Here is a 13,120-nt window from a genome sequence, read left to right on the forward strand (position 1 = left end):
AAGCTGAAGTAGGCCCTGGGGTTGGCTGGACCTTCACCAGCACGGACCCAGTCATGGTCACATCCTCTGCAATCGCTAATGTTGCACCCCTATCACTTAGGGATATGAATCCTGTTGAAACTATAATTCACCATTGCTACTGTTTGATTACATAATTATCTAAGTAACAATGTGATATCTAAAAATAATGTTACTGAAGTGATATGAAAGAAGTTGTAAACTACACTGTATATATTACTTGTGTTTTTTTTTTTTTTTTACTGTTTACAGAGTGGATCCAATGGCTTCCTACCAGCACCTTCCTTGTTATCGCCTCATTCTAAATTCAGGCTTGCAGGAACATCTAGCACACAGTTTCAGCCCCCTGGTACGAATACATATGGTAAGATCATTTAATTCTGCATAATTTTGGTTTACCTTATTTAAAGTAATGTTAAATTGATACATTCATAACGTGTGATGATGAGCTAGTCAGATGACATGCCTGTAGTTGGTCAGAAATGTGTCATTTAGACTCCTATAGTTTTTCATGACACAATGTATGTATCACATAGCTGACACTGTTGCAAGAGCGTCTTAGATTATGCGGTCAATCGCAATCACACATCCATAAAGTTTGTATAAAATAACCAGCTCACTAGTTACCTCAGAATATGGTAAGCACAACCAATTACATGTAATACATAGATACCATATTTTTCGGACTATAAGACGCATCGGACCATAAGACGCACGCTTGTTTTAGAGGAGGAAAATAAAATTTTAAGCAAAAAATGTGGTCATGACACACTGTTATGGGGCAAGGATCTGCTGCTGACACAGCAGCACCACTGACCTGTGTGGAGCCATGCGCACAGCAATGACGTCATCGCTGTGCACATCGCTCTCCACACATAGCAGCGGCCGGCACAGACAGGAGGACGAGCGATGCTGTTAAGTATACTTATTCACTGCCCCCCACGCTGATGATGATGCGCGGGGGTAGTGAATATAGATAGCCACACATGTGCACTCAAGGCTATAAGAGCCAGGGATGATCACCGTGGCCGCCTGTTTAGTATGCGCGCACCCTCCGCCCATCATCCTGCCCACCTCTCAGCGCCAACTTCAGGGCTGAGACATGATGGGCGCCAGGATGCAGTTCATATGAAATGAGGTTAATGAGCGGCCCCACGTGGCCACGGTAGGTGCTGCTACAGCCTGCTCCTGCCTTTGATGACCCGCTCCACCACCACTGCGCCCCCCTTCCCCGCAGCCATCGGATTATAAGACGCATCCCCCACTTTCCCCCAAACTTTTTTGGGAAAAAAGTGCGTCTTACAGTCCGAAAAATACGGTATTTATTTTCAATAAAGAAAGTGGTAACGATTCATGACATCAGTAATTTGAGATATTATTGATATAAGCCATGTTTTTTGTTTTTTTTTTATAAACAACCTTTCATGTGTAATTCGGGGCTAGGACACTATACCAGGAAAACCATTTGTAGCGAGTCAAATGTTACTTTCTAGGGAAGCTCTTTCCAAAAAGGTGCTCTCTGTTATTAAATATAAGTGTATATAGTTGTGTAACTTCTTTATGGAATTTTTGTTGATTTTTTTGTTTTTTTAAAATTATTTACAGATTGCTAACATTTCACATACCATAGATGTTGAGTAATCATGTTCTTAATCATCTGTATTTCAAGACTTTACAGTCCACTCGCCTCCTTATTCCCATTGGAGATGAGATTTATTTATCCTGATGTGTAAAGTTGCAACAGTTGTTAGACAATGTCCGGACAGTATGGGGCATAATTATTAATAGTGTCTAATTTTTAGACAATGGAAATTTAGGGCCCAATTCCTCAAAGCTTTTACACCAGTATTCTGCTGTTAAATCTTGTGATAAGTCACTTAATTTTGGCACAACTTGAGGTTGCACTAAAACTTTGCGACTTTTGGCGTTGTTGGCTCCATTAAAGTGGGTGGGACAAGTAGTAGCCTCCGCTGCTCTTCAAATTCATGATGAGTGGTGGTGTTCGCTACACCACACCTCTTACTCCAGCATATACTGGAGTAGGATTTTTGGCAAGGTGCACACAGAGATGTATGTCACCAATCTGATACTCCTGATTTATGAAGGGGCATATGGGTGGCACGGTGGCTCAGTGGTTAGCACTGCAGTCTTGCAGAGCTGGGGTCCTGGGTTCAAATCCCACCAAGGACACCATCTGCAAGGAGTTTGTATGCTCTCCCCGTGTTTGCGTGGGTTTCCTCCGGGTACTCCGGTTTCCTCCCACACTCCAAAAACATACTCATAGAGAACCTAGATTGTGAGCCCCAATGGGGACAGTGTTGTCATTGTATGTAAAGCGCTGTGGAATTATTATTATTATTATTATTATTATTATTATTATTATATTTTCATGAAGCAGGAGAATCTGACTCCAGCACATCTCCTCATCAAAACTGGTGTGAACAATGCTGGTCTTGATGAATCTGGACCCTGAACTAGACAGTTTTCACATATTCCAAATTTAACAGCGGTAAATGCTGTCTCATCTTTAGACTATCTATTTAAGGTTTACACCATATTTTAGTTGGCTTAATTTGTGTTAGAAATTTGTGACAAAATTTTGGTGCTTTTTTTTTTGCACACTGTGTGGTAAATTAAATGTCCCTCTTTTTGGTAAACAACACTAATTTAGCAAAGTCATACCCCTTGTCTGATAAGGTGAGAAAGTGTCTAAGACACATATGATAAAATTCAAATCCATTTTTTTGTTGCAAACAGCACAAGAATTCTCAACATATGTGTTCTGGATATGTTCTTTCTCTTGTACAGTCGTGGCCACAAATTTTCAGACTGACCCACATTTTGGTTTTCACAAAGTTTTCTGCTTCAGTCTTTTTAGTTCCATCTACAGTGGGTGAAATTGACATTGAACACACCACCAATTTTCTAAGGAAATATATTTCTAAAGATGCTATTGACATGAATATTTCATCAATGTCAGTAACAACCCATCAAATCCGCACAGGCAAAGAAATCAAACTATAAACATCCATAAATGAAGGTATGTGTAATAATGAGAAATGACGCAGGGATGGATTAAACACATGAAGAAGAAAAGATGCAAAAGCCATGGAAAGTCATGACACTAACTGAAATCTATCAGTAATTAGAAAGCAATCCTGCCACTTAATGAAAAATAATATCAGCTGGTTCAACTGATAGCCTATAAAAAGATCATTGCCAAGGTGCCACACAAGAAAATTCTCATGATGGTTAAAACCAGTGAGCTGTCTCAAGACCTTCCCAACCTTATTGTTGCAAAATATACTTATGGCATAGATTATGGAAGAATTTCTCAGCTACTGAAGGTTGCATTGAGCATTGTTGGGCCATAATCCAGAAGTGGAAAAATCATAATTTCAGCATAAACCAGCAACGATTAGGTGCTCTCTGCAAGATTTCAGACAGAGGACTGAGAATAATTATCAGAAAAATTCTCCAAGAGCCAAGGACCACCTGTGGAGAGCTACAGACAGACCTGGAATCAGCAGGTGCAGTTGTGTCAAAGAAAACAAGTATTGTTGAATGGGTTGTTACAGACATCTGGTGAGAAATTTAAGTTAATAGCACCTTTTCACTTAGTAAATTGTTGACGTGTTGAATATTTATTTCATCCACTGTAATTTAATTTATGAACATCTATGGTTTGATTTATTTGCCTGTGTTAAGGCCCAGTCACACACAACGACTTACCAGCGATCCCGACAACAATACGACCTGATAAGGATCGCTGGTAAGTCGCTGGGAGGTCGCTGGTGAGATGTCAGTCAGACCTTAGAAACGACGCAGTAATGATGAGGCGGATTTAAGCTAAGTGGATCTAATTGTCCCTGCATTTGTATAGGTTCTCATTGAAAACACTGGTGACCTCCTGAATCTTGATGAGGTTTCTGTGAACCCAATTTTTGCACATTATCACTTTATGTTATGCGCACTGCACTTTGTTTTGGTTCACAGGGCAATAGCAGGGACAGCCGTCAGTGAGTGGGGGTGCCACATCTTATCTTTAAGGTGCCAATCTCCACGGCTAGGTAGGGAACAGGAGGGAGTGGATATTGTAGGGATTGAGTTTCCCTCTCTCTTCTGTGCACCGGTTTGTTTTATCCATTTGAGAAGTTGAGTTCACCACCAATCAGTATAGGGGCTCCATAGAAAGTCTATGACCCTCTTCACTATTCTTCTCATAAGTCCTTTAGGTGATCGGTGCAGATCTCTGGACGGACCCTGTCTCCCACTGATCTGCAGTGTGTTTTAGCTCCTATCATGCAATAAAATGAAGGTAAACTTTTAAGTATCCAATCTCTTGATATTAAAAATAAAATCTATATTTAAGGAGGTATATACTCAGGTCAGTTAAACAAGTGATTTAATGTACTGGATGTCTAAAACAAAACGACAGGTAATAGTAAACCTTACATCTACTGTATGTAGATTGCTGGTTTTGTAGAGTTATAGTTGGCTTAGGCTAAGTTCACATTTCCGCTAAAATCTATCAGTCACAATCCGCTGCTCTTGTAAACAGCGGAATCCGTTTAGCGGATTCCGCTGCTCCCATAGACTTGTATGAGCAGCGGATTGTGACTGATGATGCTGCGTTGCACCCTCCGCCCGACTGATCAGTCGTAGAACGACTGACCGCCGGGCGGGGGGAACGCAGCATGTAACGTTTTTTGAGCAGCGCGATCCGTCGGATTTCGCTGCGCATGCTCTCTGGCTCCCTGCACACGTCACCAGCTTTGGTTGGTTACCCGATATTTACCCTGGTTACGGTGCAAGGAGCCAGTGCTAAGCGGTGTAGGCCCGTAACCAAGGTAAATATCGGGTAACCAAGGTAAACATCGGGTGCTTTGCTGTTATCCGATATTTAGGCTGGTTACGTGTGCAGGGAGGCCGACACTTCCCCGCTCGGCCCCGCCCCCTCCCGCACTCCGCACATGTATGTACACACACACACCTGTCCCCAGCCATGCAGACAAGCACTGCCACTGACACCCTCGTCTGGCCCCGCCCCCTGCTCGGCTCCGCCCCCTCCCACACTTTGCATGTGCACACACACACATACATACATACATACATGCACATACACACACTCACTCACACATACACTCACCTGTCCCCAGCCATGCAGACCGCAGCACTTCTACTGACATCCTCAGCGCCTGGCCCCGCCCCCCGCTCGGCTCCGCCCCCTCCCGCACTTTGCATGTGCACACACATACATACATACATACATACATACATACATACATACATGCACATACACACACTCACTCACTCACAGATACACTCACCTGTCCCCAGCCATGCAGACCGCAGCACTTCTACTGACATCCTCAGCGCCTGGCCCCGCCCCCCCGCTCGGCTCCGCCCCCTCCCGCACTTTGCATGTGCACACACATATATACATACATACATACATACACACATACATACATACATACATACATACACACATACATACATACATACATACATACATACATGCACATACACACACTCACTCACTCACAGATACACTCACCTGTCCCCAGCCATGCAGACCGCAGCACTTCCACTGACATCCTCAGCGCCTGGCCCCGCCCCCCCGCTCGGCTCTGCCCCCCGCACACAACGGAATCCGACAAAGAATTCTGTTCTTTGTCATCCGTTGTACAGCGTTGAACAGCGCATCAGTCACATGCGTCAAGCGACGCATGTGACTGATACAAATCAACGGAAATGTGAACTTAGCCTTAGGCTGCTTTCACACTTCACACATCAGTTTTTTGCAATCAGGCACAATCCGGTTTGTGCCTGATGCAACAGATCCATCTCCAATTGTGTAAAAACTGATACAACGGATCCGGTAAAAAAACGGATCTGTGGGTTCTTTTTGTTTTTTTTTCTTCTTTTTTTGCTGAGAGAGACCCCATCATCCCCGCACAAACGCCGGCACTATCGCCCCATCATGACCGCACACCCCGGCACTGCCGCACGCATCACTGCACACCCCGACAATCCCGCACTCCTCACCGCAAACTTCGGCACTCTCACACTCATCACAGCACATGCAGGCACTACCGCACTCATCATCACCGCACACTCCACAACACTCCCGCACGCACCATCACCGCACACCCCTGCACTACCGCACTCATCATCACCGCACACACACCACGGCAGTACCTCAGTGACGTCACCGCTGACAGCACGACTCCCTTCAGTTGCTGCGTGGAGCTCCGAGGAGCGGCGGTGTGCTACGGCCACTCCTGTCAGCTTCATGTAGCATAGCTGAAAGCGTTGCGGGACCTCTGTGGATTACGTCCGACCTGGAGGGGTATGTGGGGATTTTAATAAAGTGGTGAAACAGGGTTTTTTTTGTCTTATTCCAAATAAAGTATTTTTTTGGGTGTATGTGTTTATTTACTTTCACTTACAGGTTAATCGTTGGGGTTTCTCATAGACGCCTGCCATGATTAACCCCTTATTACCCCGATTGCCACCGCACCAGGGCAATTCGGGATGAGCCGGGTAGAGTCCCGGGACTGTCGCATCTAATGGATGCGGCAATTCCGGGCGGCTGCTGGCTGATATTTTTAGGGTGGTGTGCTCCCTATAACGTGCGGCTCCCCATCCTGAGAATACCAACCTTCAGCCGTGTGGCTTTATCTTGGCTGGTATCAAAATTGGGGGTGACCGCATGCCGTTTTTTTTTTAATTATTTATTTATTTATTTTTTACTGCAAGAAATAGACCCGCGGCTGTGATTGGTTGCAGTGAGACAGCTGTCACTCAGCGTGGGGGCGTGTCTGACTGCAACCAATCATAGGTGCCGGTGGGCGGGGAAAGCAGTGAATACGAGATTGAATAATTGGCGGCCGGCATTTTCAAATCAGGAGAAGCCACCAGCAGTGTGACAGCCGTGCAGCGACGCGCCGGTGATCGGTGAGTGGGTGAGAGTTAGTGAATGAGTCAGTGAGTGTGAGAGAGAGAGGCTGGGGCACTACTGCGATGCTCGCATGACACTCGACTCGCGCTGGCAGCACAGCAGGAGCCGAGTGTCATGCTAGTGTCCCTGCGTCTGAGTGTGGTCCGACTGTGCGAGCGGACCACAGCTGCGGGGGGCGGGCTGGCTCTCAGGAGGGGCGGGCTGGCACGGGGGAGGGGAAGGAGGGATTTATCTCCCTCTCTCCTCCGTAACTGGCTATTGCCATTCTCGCCCTGCACACATGGTACACCAGAGTACTGCGAGTGCAGCGCGATTTTTCTCTCGCCTCATTCACTTGAATGGGTGCAAGAGAAAAGAGTCTCACATTACAGTCGCAGCATGCTGCGATTGTTTTCTCGGTCCGATTAGGGCTGAGAAAATAATCGCTCATGTGTGCTGACACACAGGCTAGAATTGGTGCGAGTGGAATGTGATGTTTTATCGCACTCCACTCGCACAGATTTTCTTAGGCCAGAGAGAGAGATATTTTCTGACAAGCAATGACTTTATCTCACTTCTGGGCATGCTCAGAAGTAAAAACCGAATCCGGTACATGCTTCCGGCATTTGATGCATGCCACCGGATTCGGTGTGCATAGACTTTCATTATGCACCATGCCGCATGGCGCCGCTTGCGGCGCTATACGTTTTTTTGCCGCTGGCAAAAAATGTTCCTCTCTGCGTCTCTGAGTGGCGATTTTTGCCGCAACCGGCAAAAAACGGATCAAACGCGAGTACATGCGGCACAATCCGGCGCTAATAAAAGTCTATGAGGAAAAAATGCACTCGGCGGCAAAAAAAAAACCAAACGGATGCGTTCTTTCTGCAAAGCATCGGATTGTGCCGCACAGCAAAAACCGGATGTGTGAAAGCAGCCTTACTAAACTACATTGTATGTCATTTTATTCCCTCTGTCCAATTCAGGCAAGTTCTCCTTCCTCAATAAATGTGGCTATCTAGCCTTTCACTGTCAACCAAGCTTTGGAAATGTAAAAATTGTGTAAAGCTGGTGCACCCTTTAGTGCCTCAGAATAAGTCAGAAATATAGTACAGCAACTTGAAAAACTGGATTTATTTTTTTTTTTTTAAACAAAATGAAAAATATTTCCCATGAGAAAATATTCAGTGTGTTACCCCCTACCTTGTTAAAAGACAAAGTGTGAGCCTGATGGTCAAATAAATTCATAATATGAAAGATTCACAATCTGGTGTTTTTCCTTAAAGAAGTCTACTTGTTGTTTGCAATATAAAATTAGCCTTTAAAAATGTCTTTTGCATTTTAAAACCAAGTTTATAGTAACCACAGGGGTAAAAAAATTGTTTTAATTTACAGTACAGAAGATTTCACCGAAACCAAAAAAGCCTGCCATTACCAACAGCAAACTGCTAAACTCTGTGCCATTCCTTAACAGGACCTAATAGGGAAAACCAGGGGATATGTGAAGTTTAGCATCCTTTGTCCATATTTTATTTACGGTTTAGTGTTGTAGGATCAGAATTGTGTAAGAGTGCCGTCTATGAGTACACAAAATTCACAAATTAAATCATGACTAACCTAAAAATCTCAGAATTTGGTAAATGCACTGTCTAAAATGGAAGACCTATTTAGGTAGTGTTAGTTCAAATCTATAATAGCAGGTAGTATCCAGCAAAAAGGAGGATGATCTCATCTTCGTGAGAATAGGTCAGCCTTCATGTCGCATGTAGAGAGGATAAAAATTGTAGACCAAAGAACAAACCCCTTAAAATTACAAGAGAGGATAAAAATCACTTTTTAATATGAGAACGTCTAAAGTTATCTTATATACAGAAAGGCAGTCAGTTTGGGGTTATCAACAAATGATTGCATGGATATTTGGTCAAAGATTCAAATTGAAGTCCTACAGGTAAAAGACCTACTGTATTTTTCTGTCTATAAGATGCACTTTTCCTCCTAAAAATTTGGGTGGAGAGGGGGTGCGTCTTATAATCTGAATGTAGCTTACCGGGTTGGTGGAGAGGAGTTGCAAGGGGCCAGGGAATGCTGCGGCGGCTGTGCAGGGGCTGCGGTGGCTGGGCTGGTAAGGAGGCTGGTGTGGCTGTGCAGTGTCAGCAGCTGCTCTCCGGCTGCTGCAGCAATTGTGCGGGGTCTGCGCGTGGTCTCCGGCGGCTGCTGTGAGCGGTCTCGGCGGCTTTACTGGCGCTGTAGGTCAGGGGGTGATGAGTTCAAATAATGCTGCCCGGAGTCGGCGCGTGCATAGTTGGCGTTCTCGGCTCAAGCTCTCATCTGTGCAGGTGTTGCCTCCGGCCCATTGATCTCCCTCCAGTGGACTTCAGGAAAATGGCGCCCGGAGGTGGCGCTGGCACAGATGAGATCTCAGCATGCCATTGAGCATAGAGCTCAATCTGCGCTGACTCCAGCCGCCATTTCTTTGAAGCCCTCACTGTCCGCAGCAGCAGCTGCCGCAGCCCAAGCCCCGACACAGCTGTGCCAGCACGGCAGCACCAGCCTCCACCCGAACCCCAGCCTCCGCCGCCGCAGCAGCAGCCGCCGCAGCCCGAGCCCCTGCACAGCTGCCCTTGCACGGCAGCACAAGCCTCTCCTCCACCGCAGTAGCAGTCGCCGCAGCCCAAGCACAGCTGCCCCAGCACCTCAGCACCAGCCTTCGCCGCAGCTTGAACCGCAGCCCCAGCCTCCGCCGCTGCACCAGAACAGCCTCACCACCACCGCTACTGACCCCTCCAGTAAGATAACACCGGATTATAAAATGAACCCCATTTTTTTTTCTTCACCTTTTCTTGCTCTGAATTTGGTGTGCGTCTTATAATGCAGTGCGTCTTATAAAGCGAAAAATATGGTAAATAACCAAAAAGTACTAAAATGTAGAAAATATTTATGTTTACATAATCATAAAATGTATCGCATTGTTAATAAGCAGCATCACAAGCAGGATATGATGCACGTATACAGTAATACAAGAAGCTTACCAGAACAATGATGATTCATCTGGTCACATCATTGTGCTATCAGCTTTCTTGCGTTATAAGTGCATCTATTTCTTATTGTAATGCTGTTTTCTCTCTTCGTGATTCTTCAACTGATTTTTTCTGATTATCTGTACAGATTGGGGTTATTTATACTCTCCTGATACTAGCCTTCTCTACTGGCCATATTTCTATGTGGATTACTGCTAAGGCGTTCCAGACCTGCAGATAAGGGATTTAGGCAGAAACCAGGGTGGTTTTCTCTGTGTTTTCTCATTTGCCTTTCCTTCATCTATATTTTGTTTTCTGATATGTTGTTAGGAGTTTAATTCTTGCTTGCATTTATTATTTCTCTTTTGTCCATGTCTTTTATGTTTCCTCATCTTGGGTCCCTACCTGTCTGCATGCTTTTCCTATCTTGATTTATATTGCTTAACAACATCCCCTCTGGTTCCTCGGGAAGTTTGAGGAACAACTTGACAGTCTTTTAGGCAGACGGGTCCGAGTTATGGGTTTCTAGTGTTGTAGCTAGGGATATTTTAGCCTGTGCAAGAGCCATTAGGAGTTGTGCAGATAGAGATACTAGACTGGTCCAAGAGCCAGTAGAGTGCAGGTGTGACTACATTTAGATAGGCTTTATTTCCCCTTTTCCCCTGTTGGAATCAGGGCTGTGGAGTCGGAGTCGGAGTCGTGGAGTCGGAGTCGGAGCTCATTTTGGTGGAGTCGGAGTCGGAGTCGGTATAAAATGCACCGACTCCGACTCCTAAAATATATAATAAATTGGGGACAGGAGTGCAATGCAGAATGTGCTGAATATTTTACTAAATAACAACATTTAGTATAATGCTTATATTTAAGTGAAAAATTTATTGTAGTACAATGTGAACATCAGACATTTAATTGTTTTTATGATACAATAATCAAGATATTTGGATAGAACATAAAATATTTATTGGAATACAACTTTAGAACACAAAAAAACTAATAAATTGTAAATATGTAATATATATAATATATATATATATACAGTGTATATACACACACACAAGATATATATGTAATCTACTGTATATTACATAGTGTATTACATATTTACAATTTATTACAGTTTTTTGTGTTCTAAAGTTGTATTCCAATAAATATATTTTATGTTCTATCCAAATATCTTGATTATTGTATCATAAAAATTATTAAATGTCTGATGTTCACATACACATATTCATGTACTACAATAAATTTTTCACCTAACTATAAGCAATATATGTAGGAGCCGGAGTCGGAGCCGGAGTCGGAGCCGGAGTCGGAGTCGGAGTCGGTGCAAGAGAATTTGAGGAGTCGGAGTCGGAGTCGAAGGTTTGGCTTACCGACTCCACAGCCCTGGTTGGAATACGTGTGTGTGTGTGTGTGTGTGTGTGTATGTGTATATAGCAGGTTGTACTTTGTGGAGCTGGGATGCATATTTAAGTGAACATACTATTCAGCTGTTCCTAGATCCAATTGCGAAATCTGAAACAAATACATCTTCCACCTACAGTTTCTTTTTTCTAGTGGCTTTTTATGTGGCAGAGGGGCTGTGGCTTTTCGGGACTGTTGTTACTTTTCCCTCTAAGGCCTGTTACACACATCAGTTTTTTGCCATCAGGCACAATCTGGCGAAAATACTGATGCGACGGATCCGTAAAAAAAACGGATCCGTTGCATCAGTTTTTTCCATCTGTTTCTTCCGTTTTTTGACGGATCCGTTCTGATACTGAGCAAAAACGGAAACTGGCGCCAGTTTTCGACATATGACGCATGATGACGGATCCGGCTGCCATAAGCTTCCATTATAAAACATGCCGTACGACGCCGAATCCGGCGCAATCCGTTTTTTTGCCGGAGATAAAAAAAAACCGTTCCATTCAACGTTCCATCTGGCCGCCAAACAAGCAAATTTTGCCGCATCCGACAAAAGCCAGATGGAACGCAAGGCCATCCGGCACAATCCAGCGCTAATAGACGTCTATGGGGGAAAAAACTGATCCGGCGGCAACAGACGCCGGATCCGTTTTTTTCATGTTTTTGCCGGATTGTGCCTGATGGCAAAAAACTGATGTGTGAAAGCAGCCTAACCTCAGTATAACAATGTCCCAATTACCACTGTGATTCATAAAATATGAAATTTGAAACAAAAAGTACATGTTGCAGACCTAGTAATTTCTTTCTTCTGCAGGCTATGAATATTGTGAATTATCATACTCTGCTAATAAAACATGATTTAAAAGAAATCTGTCAGCATGTTTTTTCTATGTGATTTGAGAGCAACATGATGTAGAGGCTGAGAGCCTGAATCAAGTGATGTGTCACTTAGTGGGCTGTTTATTGTGCTTTCATTAACAGTGTTTTATTAGCAGGAGATAATCACTACAGGACTAGGTGTCTCATGCCTCTTAGTCCTGTATAAAGTTTCCCCTCTTATGTGTGAGGTCTTCAATAAACTCTGCATCCAACTCACCCGTCCACTGATCTGTAGTCAGGCCATCCTCCACGTCCAGCCCATCCTTTGCATCACGGACATGTAGAATGTGATCTATACCTTTGAAAACGCAGCGGGCTTCAGCCGACTTTGTCGTCCATAATAGGATTTAGCCGTTCTGGGGGGAAGAAAGGTAGGATCCTATTACGAAGACTGTGAGTTGGCTGAAGACAGCTGCGCTTTCAGAGGTATAGAATACATTCTGCGTCTCCTTAATCCAGGGGATTAGCTGAACGTGAAGGATGCCCTGACTACCCACTAGTGGAGGAGTTTGATGTAGACTCCTAGTCTTCTAACCCTACCCTCACTACAGCTTTTTGTTAATGTACAGTGTTCACAGAAAGCTGCCAATCAGTGATGTGGGTGGGTTAGATAACGCTCAGCATTCCAAGCAATCAATAGAGGGATTGTATCAAAACAACATGCAGACCAGCAAGTGATACATTGCTGGAATCAGGGTCTTAGCCTCTATATCATGCTGCTCTTAGATTACATAGCAAAAAAAATGGTGATAGATTCCTGCTAAGTGCAAATCAAGACTTATTGAATGACTTTTTGTATAGTGGGACAAGTATATGTGGTGACAATCTTTGTGTTGTGATGACCTGAATTGTACTT

General features: G+C 44.2%; 1 protein-coding gene across 2 annotated transcripts in view; it reads left to right on the forward strand.

The window, feature by feature from the left end:
- Positions 1-13,120, forward strand: part of AHI1 (Abelson helper integration site 1) — a 351,645-nt gene that overhangs the window by 188,063 nt on the left and 150,462 nt on the right. For both annotated transcript variants that reach the window (XM_075339856.1, XM_075339857.1), the window contains one exon: positions 271-382. In XM_075339856.1, coding sequence (XP_075195971.1) covers positions 271-382 — 112 coding nt within the window. The remainder of the gene's footprint in view (positions 1-270; positions 383-13,120) is intronic.

The sequence above is a fragment of the Anomaloglossus baeobatrachus genome, chromosome 3, assembly GCF_048569485.1.
Source record: "Anomaloglossus baeobatrachus isolate aAnoBae1 chromosome 3, aAnoBae1.hap1, whole genome shotgun sequence".
In the NCBI taxonomy this organism is placed as follows: Eukaryota; Metazoa; Chordata; class Amphibia; order Anura; family Aromobatidae; genus Anomaloglossus; species Anomaloglossus baeobatrachus.